The sequence below is a fragment of the Drosophila busckii genome, unplaced genomic scaffold (genome assembly GCF_011750605.1).
Source record: "Drosophila busckii strain San Diego stock center, stock number 13000-0081.31 unplaced genomic scaffold, ASM1175060v1 chrUn_01, whole genome shotgun sequence".
NCBI classification, from domain to species: Eukaryota; Metazoa; Arthropoda; class Insecta; order Diptera; family Drosophilidae; genus Drosophila; species Drosophila busckii.
Window position 1 is genome coordinate 179,924 of NW_022872717.1, and position 10,384 is coordinate 190,307.

Sequence of the window (10,384 nt, forward strand, 5' to 3'; positions counted from 1 at the left end):
AAATTTTCTTTCAATAGAAACTACTTTAAGAACGGCAAATCTGAAAAATTTTTACTAAAAAATCTATGAAAAATATCTAATGCGTTTGGCATGTTCGTTCATTTTTACTAAAAAATCTATGAAAAATATCTAATGCGTTTGGCATGTTCGAATTTGGAAAATGTCGGCGGGAAAATGTCACTCAATTAAACGCTAAAATTTCCGATGCTGAAGATTTTAAAACGATCGGATTAATAAATTCGGATATACGTAGACACATTTCAATTTGCCGTAAAGACAGTAAGGTACGCTTTCTGACGACACTGTCGCAACAAGTTATCGTAGCTGTTACGTATGTTATTGGGTGCAGGGTTGTGTTTGCGGGAATCCGTTCGTTAAACCGTATCAAGAATTTATCTACGCCCAACTTTAATGCATTCTTGGTTTTTACTCAGAAGTTAGCTTATGCGGGCGCTCTATACCTGATAACACTAGTTAAGATGAGCAAAAAGATTTTTGACATTTTTATAAGAAATTTAAACGGTATTATGACGTTGTGTAAAAGAGAAGGAGACAGACAGACTCCATAAAGTATATATATTCTTGATCGGCAAGACAAAATCCACATCCGTCTGTCCGTATGTCTGTTTATCAGCAACTATAAAAGCCAGAGCAACCAAATTTTGTAGGAAGTGCTCTGATACCCGAGCTAAACCGCTCGGAAATATTTTATATTTGTCATGTTCTTGACCGATGCCTTAGATTTCAATACGCATCCGAGCGATAACGAGCTCTAACGCGTTGGCTTTTTGTGTGTGTGTGTATGTGTTTGTGAGTGCGTACGTGTGTTTGCTGCAATGCCATAGACAAAGTGTATATAAAAGTTGGTTGCGCCCAACTCTCATTTACCACTTGGTTATTTTCAAAGGCCGATACTATGTCATTTATGATTCTTTGACGCTGTTTAGGGGTATCGTGACTTCTTCTCTTCTTTTTTTTTTTAAACTTTGCTGTCTTTATTGAATCTTATCTTAAATTGAGACTAACAATAAGTATACTAATCTAATAACTAAACATTATATAACAGTTCTTTTGAACTATTTTAGGATACACGTTCCTAGAATCCATCGCTGGTTGGTAGATCGCTACGACGGAGACGGGAGCGGCTGGCCTTGTAACCCTCGTGCGAGGGTGCGAAGAAAGCTTGCTGTAGTATTTTTCTTTGTGTTCAGCTATTACATTTCTGACTGGTTGAATATTTAGGTGTTTCTATGTTTTCGTTTCGAACGTACCACGGTGCCCCGGTGATAGTCTAAGGATTTTTAGACTGAACTCTCTGGAAAAACAATATGCCTACTGTTCCCCCATAAAGTTGGACCCACATAGGTCCACGATGTTTAAAAGACGGAAATTGTACAGCAAGGACTTATATTCAAGACTAAAAAGGAGGAACCGAACGGATAAGCCATAGAGGCTATGGGCTTTTAGTTTTAATACTTTTTCCTTGCCTAATTGCTCCTACGCCATGTAAGTCTTCTTCGAGGTGTAACCCAGAACTCCACTTAGTGCTGGGAGTGCGGAAATTGTAAGTGTGAGCGGAATTTTGGCCCGTTACAGGAAACCTACAGCGCTTTTGTCGTTTACCTTTACTTCGCCATCAGAGAGCCATTTCTCCACTTCGACCATATGAAGAGACTATTGCGCTGATGCATGTATACGGCACCTCGCACGGCTGAGAATAGCTGTAACGTGGTGGATGTTGTTAGTCGTCTACTTTTTGGAATTTCTGCTGTGTAAAGTACGCTGCCTTGTGGAGTCCAGCTTTGATCACATTGTCATCAGACATAGCAGAATTGCATCTCACTGCAAATTTCCTGTCGTATAGATACGAGTCTAATAATTTGTGTGTATTATTGTTAGACCTTCTAGCCAGACTCTATCGAATGATTGGGACGCATCTAAAAATATTGCAGTGCAATATTGTCGATTTTCGAATGCGCTTTTTATACACTTTGACATTTTTGTAAAAAATGGAAAGGGTATATGAAGTTCCAAATGTATGTAAAGGGAAAAGCTGGCAACCCTACAAATGTAATATATCTTGATCTGCAAGACAAACTGGTCGATCAATAGCCATGTCCTCTGTCCGTCCGTCTTATGAGGCGGTTTCTCAGCAACTATAAGCCTAGAGCAACCAACCAAATTTGGTTGTAGGTGCTCCTATATCCAGGAGACTACGCTATTATTTTACTTCCCCTTCCCCCGCAATTCAAAAAAAAAACCATATGTAAGGCAGTACAAAAATTTGAAATCACAAAATTGCCTAGTCATGTTTTCGACCGATTGTGAAAATTTCAAAACGATTTACAATATAGACAGCGCTGCCGACGCAGTACAACAGGTGGAGTTGAAGCAGTAGCAGCTCTATGTATGTTATCTGTAAGAATATCTACTGCGTTCTCAATATCTTCTCTAGAGTTCAGAGCCGAGTTTAATTGAAAGGAGCTCTCGAGATGTTGATTAAAAGCGATGAGGTCTGTTCTTCTTGTGATTAACCGAGGACTTGGTCTAACATTGATACCATTTGTTTGGATATCGACAATAAGTGCTATATGGTCTGAGTCTAGGTCCCAGCTTTGGCAGATATTTACTTGAGCATCCGGTATCCCATGATATAATGCGAAATCAATGCACGTTGGTGTATGGCTTGCTACATATGGGTATCTGGTTGGAGATCCTGTAGCGAGGATTTTAGCTCCTCGGGCTGCAATGGAATCGGCTAATTCTCGTCCTCTGGGTGAATTGTATGTGTCATCCCACAGCCAATGCCTTGCATTCCAGTCACCTCCAACCAGGTATCTTTGACCGCAAGAAGCGATTATGTTAGTAAAATGCCTTTCTTCTATGTTATTTCTTGGAGGACAGTATATGGCGCTAACTTCCATATCTCCCAAGCCTGTAGCAACTTTTATTGAAGACATCTGAATGATTCGTGTCTCGATAACTCTATGTGGAAAATGGCATAGAGAACTCCTCACCAATACCGCCGCTCCTCCTTGACCGTGATTGTGATATGCTGGTTTATACGCTGGATAGAAGGTATATCCATATATTTTAATTTGTTCACCTTGATTTAGCCTAATCTCATTTAATAGTATGTCCACTTTGTTCTTGTGCGCGAACAGCTCAATTTCTCTGACTTTACCTGAAATGCCATTAGCGTTCCAGATAAGGATCTTAAGTGCGTTCATTGTGAGGCCGGAACATTGTTGGGGGACGGATGGTTAGCTCTATCCCCGGTCAATTGTTTAATACTGTTTGCCATTTCCAGTACCATCTTTTCCAGTCTTTCCAATCGTTGGTTGGCTTGCTTGTTTTGTTCTTGTTGTACCCGTTGTTGCTGTTGAAGCCACGCAAGGAATTGTTGTTGTTGCTGTTGCTGGAGTTGCTCTTGCCACAGTTGAAATTGCTGTTGTTGTTGTTGTAAAAGTGATTGTATATCAAGCTGTCTATGCTGCTGTTCACTGTTTACATGTTGTTGTTGTTGCATATTGTTTAGCCGGCGCTGAGCAGGCCCGATTATTTCATTAGTATTTCTCTTGACTACGGCTGCGTAAGAGGCACCTGCATTGCCATCGGAACTGCGAGGTAGTTGCTGCTGTTGTAGATGCATCGTTGCTCTCCTGCTGTTGCTCCTCTGCAAGGGCGGAAACTGTTGCCTCTTAGACGTGTTAAGATTTAATTGTTGATGAGTACTGCTTTTTGTGTTTAAGCCTCAGTACACCCCACGATCCGGCGAATGAAAATCTTGTAAAATCGTACAATCCTTTAAACTGGCCATCATGGTTGTCTCCACAGTGGGAAACAAGTGTTGTGCCTTAGACCGTGCACATGATAGGCGTGATCTTCACCACACCGTGCACAACTCGGCGTCGGGCAGATGTGGCGTGTGGCCAATATTGCTGCAACGACGGGCAATGTGCAATCTCAGTTGATTTGCGCAATCGTCCCTCAATGCGTACCTTGGCGCAGAGCGTATTACTTTTAATATATCTCCTTAATTTAACGCATAGCTAAGATTATGAAAATATATTAAGTTTCACCACACCCTAAGATCCTGGATTATAAGATATGTAGGACCTCAACCACCATTTAGCTGTCTATTATACTTTATTTAGAGTGCTATGAGTAAGCCCTGACAACAACTCTGGTGAGGCTTATCAGTTTGATGCAATCTGGTACGGTTAATTCAATACCCGACCGTTCAAAAATGGTACGATGAACGATAGTGTCACATCTGACGAATTTCTTGTTGTTTCTCCTTGTTAACCTTGATTGGAACATATCTACGTTGTTCTCTTGTATATCTTAAAAAGAGGTCATTTAAATTGCTATGTTACCACAAATTGTGGTGGCTTGTTATTCGCAGCGCGCTCTTCGGGCTGTTCGGATCATCTACCTGATTGTTGAGTCTCAGTGAGTCACATCCCAATCGTCCCATACCAAGCACAGCCATCCGATTGCATGCTCGGCGGTTGGGCGGACTGGGCTCGGCTATGTTAATGCTGCTGGAGCAGGAGGTAAGAGAAAGCGATTTTCCGTTCTTTTTCCTTTTAGCTGTTCGTTGCACTTGCTCTTCTAGTAACCTACAGGCAACGCTACTAGTTTGTTGTCGCGTTTGAGCAGGCAGTGTAGTTGTGGTACTATGAGTACTATGAGCGCTTTGGCTTACTTCGTAAGTGACGGAAGATGTGGAGCATCTGTATGGCGAAGTTGTTGAAGCCACCGAGTAAGTAATGGCACTACTAACAGTAGTTGTAGTGGTAGTGCAAGTTGGAGTCACTGCCCAATTACTAGTTGCAGTAATTTGCGGCGTGAACCGTTCGCAAACGGCAGCTTTCAAGGTTTCACCTACGGTAGGTGTCTTACTTTTGGCATATGGTGCCACTGTTTCAGTTATTCTCTTTGCCTTCATCGTAGGGATTTTGCATGATTTTGTACGGAGGCCAGCCAGCGGCATAGCCGAGGCCAGCTGGATGTAACTTGAATAGCAATCAACCTAGGGAAAATAACTATATTTGTGCAGGGAGCGGTAAAATATAATTTATGTAAAATGAATTTTTCTGTACTGAATTATTTTACTTTTTTTATATTTTTGAAAAAGAAAAACAAATTTTGGTTTTTGTTTCCAGAGCACGTCTAGCTTGTACTATAGCTCAGAGAGAACCATGCGCCGTTACTACTTTTGCGAACTGTTCTGCTTCTCTTTGTGGGTTTCTTAAGATATTTACATAGTTGCTCTCCTTAGGTTGTATTCGTGGTGGCAAGAGTGCAGCTAAAGATTCAGTTCTTAAGTTTGAAAGAAGTTGTCTCAGATCAGAAGCAGCTTTGTTTTACAGCTTTTTGTCAGCAGGATAATGGGTTCATTGCACATTTCTTTTATTTTGTATTAGGCGTCGAATAATAACTTTTAAACGCATAAATGTTTGTGGATTCTATTATGACTGTCACTATTTTTGGGAAATGATCTGAGTTGAGAAAAAGACTTTCATTATGTGCATGTGTGATTGTGGGATACCAGAGAATACTACAAAAAGAAAATTTTTACATTGTTGTTTCGGGTTAGTCAATCTGGAACCCCACCACGGATGCTTCGCATTGAAATCGCCTCTATAAACTATAAACTGACTTCCCAGTTCTTGAAAAAAGTTCTTAAACCAAGCTTCTTTGTGAATCTTGCATAACGTTTTCCCTAATGCTGTCCATAACTTAAGTCAATTTTTATTAATAAAAGCAGAGCCTCCATTTACTCTGTTTTCTGGGTGATCGGTGATATTAAATCATATCCGTTTATTCGACAGAATAATTTAGTGGTAAAATGTGCTTCGGATATAAAGTCAAAGGTATTAAATTGGTGCGCCCAATTAAACCTGTCCACTGTTGTCAATATTTTTCTGTAAAAACTGCAGTAACTTGCAGCATGATTTTCATCGCATTTAGCGCATTTTGTTGGTGATTCTTTATCTTTTAGGCAACAAATGCATGGATGTGCAAGAGAACACTTAACACACTTGTAATTTTTTAAACAGTATTGCTGGCAGCGATAACATTACACAATATCATGGGCTCGCGAGCTGGCTCGATGTTGACCACAGCATTTTCAATATTTTTACATTATATATGTCCTTGTTGTTTTTGTTAGGCTCCATAAAATAGATTTAGTGGCTCCTTAGGGACGAGACTTTTATTATTGCTTACGGTTCTGTCAGTATGTCCCTTAGACTCTATTTCAGACTTAATTCGACCGTAATAGAGGTGAGATTCTCAATAGCAACTCTAAATGTTCTCTCTTGTTTGAGCTGATAAGTATGAAATTTGACTAAATCATCACTAAGAGTTTTGACTAATTTTCTATTTTCTTCAATTGACTTAACCATAATTCTTACGTGTCCATCACATTGACTTTTATAATAGAAATATTGCTTGTTAATTTTGGTTTCAAGATACGATAACATATGGCTTATATTAGCAGATACAAATATAGGTAGTGGTTTGGGCGGATCAGTGACTTCAATTACCATATCTTGCATTTCCTTATTGTTGAGATCTTCGTTATCGTTTGGTTTATCATTGCCTAATAGATGAAACTTATTGGAGCTGGTGCTTTATGTAGTATCCAAAGCAGTTGCTTTTATAGCAATAATAATAAAAAAAAACTTCGGAATTATTCACATTTTAATTTTCAATATAGACAGCGGGGTGCGCTTGCTGACGCGCCATACAAACGTCGCTGCCGACTCAGGCGGCGGCGTCGCTGCTGACGCTACAGCGAAAACTAGCTGTGACGCGTTGGCTGTTTGTGTCTGTGAGTGCGTGCGTGTGTGTGTTGCGATGCTCTAGTCAAAGTGTATATAAGAGTTGGTTGCATCTAACTTTAATGCGAATACTTGTTTTCGCTACAAATAGCACGAACAATTGACAGACTTTGTTAAATTGTTTTTAATTTTTATTAAAAATGTAAATTTTGAAAATGCGGAATACCATTGTTTATTTATATCATTGACCCTTTTTTCTTTCCACGCCTTAAAAATTGATGCACAGAAAAAGATTTTCAAGCTTCGCCTTGATTTAGCATACAATTATTATTTGCATTATGCGTGTGGATATTATGGTATTTATTCATTAATGTATTTTATTATTTTAATTTCTCATACATAAACGTCTGATCACAAAACATAATCAAGCAACTATTCATAGCAATATACACATATAAGATGTTAAATATAACTGTATACAGCTAAAGAACATCAATCATAATGATTTATCAAGGAGCATTGTTAAGGTTTATATGTAACAATGTATATATAAACCTTAAATATGTATGTTTATACTGCGAAAGTAATTGGAAAAGTACACATTGAGGATAATGCTTTTTCATATATATTTTACAACAGTCATGTTTGGCTAGCATGCTACCTATGCCATATGCTTGTGTATTTTATTATAATTCATGTATGTATGTATTTTCTCCTAGTCATATTCCATATTGTGAGAAGCAAGCAAATTTTTGTTTATTACATGTCTAAGATGTCGTCACAAATGGTTCAAAGCATTCTTAATTTGATAGAAAAGCGAGTTGCACTTTAAATACTTTTCATTTTCATGTTTCTATTTTCATTTATAATTTCGTATTGTTTTTCAAATATCTGGTATTGGGTTTTGCAACGGCCGCACAATGTCATTAATTGATTTTAAAGTAATATTCGGTGTTCTCTGTTGTTGAGCTATACGACACCATGATTACACCATGACTGACGCGCGCCATAAGCGAACATCCATTTACCGAAAAATTCCACACTTTACTACTCATTTACTGATCTTCATCACCAAGCTCATGCTTAATCTTGGAGAAATCAAACGTTTCTCCGGTGCCGCGCTTAAAGATGTTTAAAACATCCAAACAAGTGGTCTCAAAGTGTGTGGTGGCATCATAGGATTCCGAGATGAAAATCTGCGATTCCTGACCATCATCGACCGGCTCCAAGTAGTCCGAAATGGTCACAAACTTTTGTGCGATCGGTTCGAGCAAGTCAAGTCCAGGCTTGATCTCCGCCTCCGGGTTATTAGACTCCACAGTGGTGGAGACCATGCCCACAAACCAGCCCTTGGATGACACTTGGTGAGTGGAGCTGACCAATGATACATATATATCTGACTTGCGGCCGACTTGCTTTTGTGGAATGATAATTTGAGTGGAGAGCGCATCCTTGGTACTTGACACTGGATGATCCAAGATGCAAATGCAACGAATAACTTTGCCGCGCTTGCGCACCTAACATAAAACACAATATATTTACGATAAGTTAGTTACGAATTGAAAATTATGTATCCTACCTTATCGGCAACATAGCTAGGATCGCAATAGACCTGCTTACACTTGGCGATCTCGTCGCCGGAACGAACGCCCACAACTTTTCCGCCTTCGCCTAGTACAATCTCGTCGATGGCCTTGTCCAACATATAGGTGCCGCCATAGATGGCTGACAGACGGGCGAAGCCTTGCGGCAACTCTCCCAGGCCGTACATGGGATACAGATATGGAGACTTTCCATATCTTGCTAGCGAGTCCGAATACAGCTTAATGCGCCTTATGGTATTAACCGCTGGCTCATTTAGGTATTCGTCATCACGGTATAGAGCAAGAGCATGGCCAGTGAAATCCTGCGTGTTTTTGTCCAAGCTAAACTTGTCGTACATAGATTGCATATTCGATTTGGTTGGATCGAAGTCCTTCCATGTCTTTGGATCATCCTCTCTGAAGTCTTGCACATAGATTAAGAAGCTTCTGAATCGGCGCTTCTCAAACATACCTTTAAAATACAAATAAAAGCTTACGGTTATTTCAAACATTTCATTTAAATTCCTCCTACTACTCTTCGGATAATTTATATCCACAAGACAATTGACGTCATTGTCTGCAAACACAACCAGCAGCAACAACACAATAAATAATCGCAACGTTTAATTACTTTAAATATATGTATTAAAATACTTTAAATTATATTAGCTATTTAAAATATTATTTTATTTTAATTTTACTAGATACATATGTATGTATAGACTGTCCATAAAAATACGTGTCATAGAGCGCCAGCGAGTGACGAATGTAAGCCGCCGAGACAAAGAAATATGAAAAACACGTAAAAAGGGGACGACGATAACAGCGAATCTATGTATGTATGTATGAATGCGTTTACATATACATACATACATATGTACATATAAAGGTGCAATGATTTTTTTATTAGCAGCGCTTTTAATTCAATTTAAGAAAATAAATACTCCCACACTATAAAAATATTTTTAATATACTAACCCATGAGATCAGATGTCAGTGCCTCTTTTTGATCCACCGGCACTTTGGCAATTTTTCCACCCTTGTAAACGTAACTGCCCTCAATTGACTTGAACTCCAGATAACGGGTAACGCCCGTGTGTATCAACAGTTTCACCAACTGGCCGTTGGCCATTAGAAACTTTGGAATCAAGTCCACATTCCAGTCACGTCCACGCCCAAACTTTTCGCCCGGCGCTTCCAAGCCAAACCTTTGAAAGAGCTCCTCCAGAGGCGTAATAGATGCTGACTCGCCACCATAGTATTTGTTCCGATCAATATGTAGAACTTTCTTGCCCGAAACAGAGAGCATGCCGCTCAATATACACTCCTTCAGACCAGTGCCCAAAACAATCGCGTCATATTCTTCATTCATTTTGACGTTTCTAATCAAATGCAGCAGATAATTTTACAAAATTTAAGTTTTTCACCCTGCGGCTTGTCGCTGTAGACGTTCTTTCAACTTTTCGTTCAATACAATTTTCTCTACTCGCTCGAAAATTGCACCTTTTTACACCTTTTATGCATTTTTCCCTATTCTAAGAACTGGTCACTCTGCATTGTATTGCTGTTAACTTAACAGATTTAATCGTCGACAGGGCGGTGTGAAAGGCTGACTTTTAGGAAGATGAAGCTAAGATTAATATAGTTTCAAAATTTCTTTTTTATATTTGAAAACCTTACCAGCTTCAGTTGCACTTGAAGCTGCCTTTTTCATAATGTTATTAGGTTCATTATATATTTATTATATAAATAGTTTGTTGTATTTCAAAGACATTAGTTACTGATGGATAGGTCATCAGAATATATCCTTTAAAAACTCTCTTAAACAATACTTTTATAAGAACTGGGTCTGTCTGCACACAACATTTTTCGTATTTCACAAGAAATAACTGTTTACGTGGACTTTATATTGGCGGTCGAGATTTGGGCAATACTTATTTGAATGCGATATTTTCCAGGGTTAGTCAAAAACAAAAAAAAAATACTACACTTAGCATCTTAAAAATA

At 38.9% G+C, this 10,384-nt stretch overlaps 1 protein-coding gene across 1 annotated transcript; it reads right to left on the minus strand.

Moving 5' to 3' along the window:
* Positions 1 to 7,418: 7,418 nt before the first annotated feature.
* LOC108594434 (rab GDP dissociation inhibitor alpha) lies at positions 7,419 to 9,945 on the minus strand. The gene is made up of 3 exons (XM_017979608.2): positions 9,356 to 9,945; positions 8,374 to 8,849; positions 7,419 to 8,311 (listed from the first exon to the last, which is right to left on the minus strand). Exons 1-3 carry the CDS (start codon positions 9,747 to 9,749, stop codon positions 7,850 to 7,852), a joined length of 1,332 nt encoding a protein of 443 aa, XP_017835097.1. The 5' UTR covers positions 9,750 to 9,945; the 3' UTR covers positions 7,419 to 7,849.
* Between the last annotated feature and the right edge of the window lie 439 nt (positions 9,946 to 10,384).

Coding starts and splice junctions, on each gene's coding strand:
- LOC108594434 (XM_017979608.2), bottom strand. CDS start 9,749: ATGAATGAAGAATATGACGCGATTGTTTTGGGCACTGGTCTGAAGGAG. Junction 8,850..9,355: donor ACTGACATCTGATCTCATGG/GTTAGTATATTA, acceptor TGTATTTTAAAG/GTATGTTTGAGAAGCGCCGA. Junction 8,312..8,373: donor CTAGCTATGTTGCCGATAAG/GTAGGATACATA, acceptor GTTTTATGTTAG/GTGCGCAAGCGCGGCAAAGT.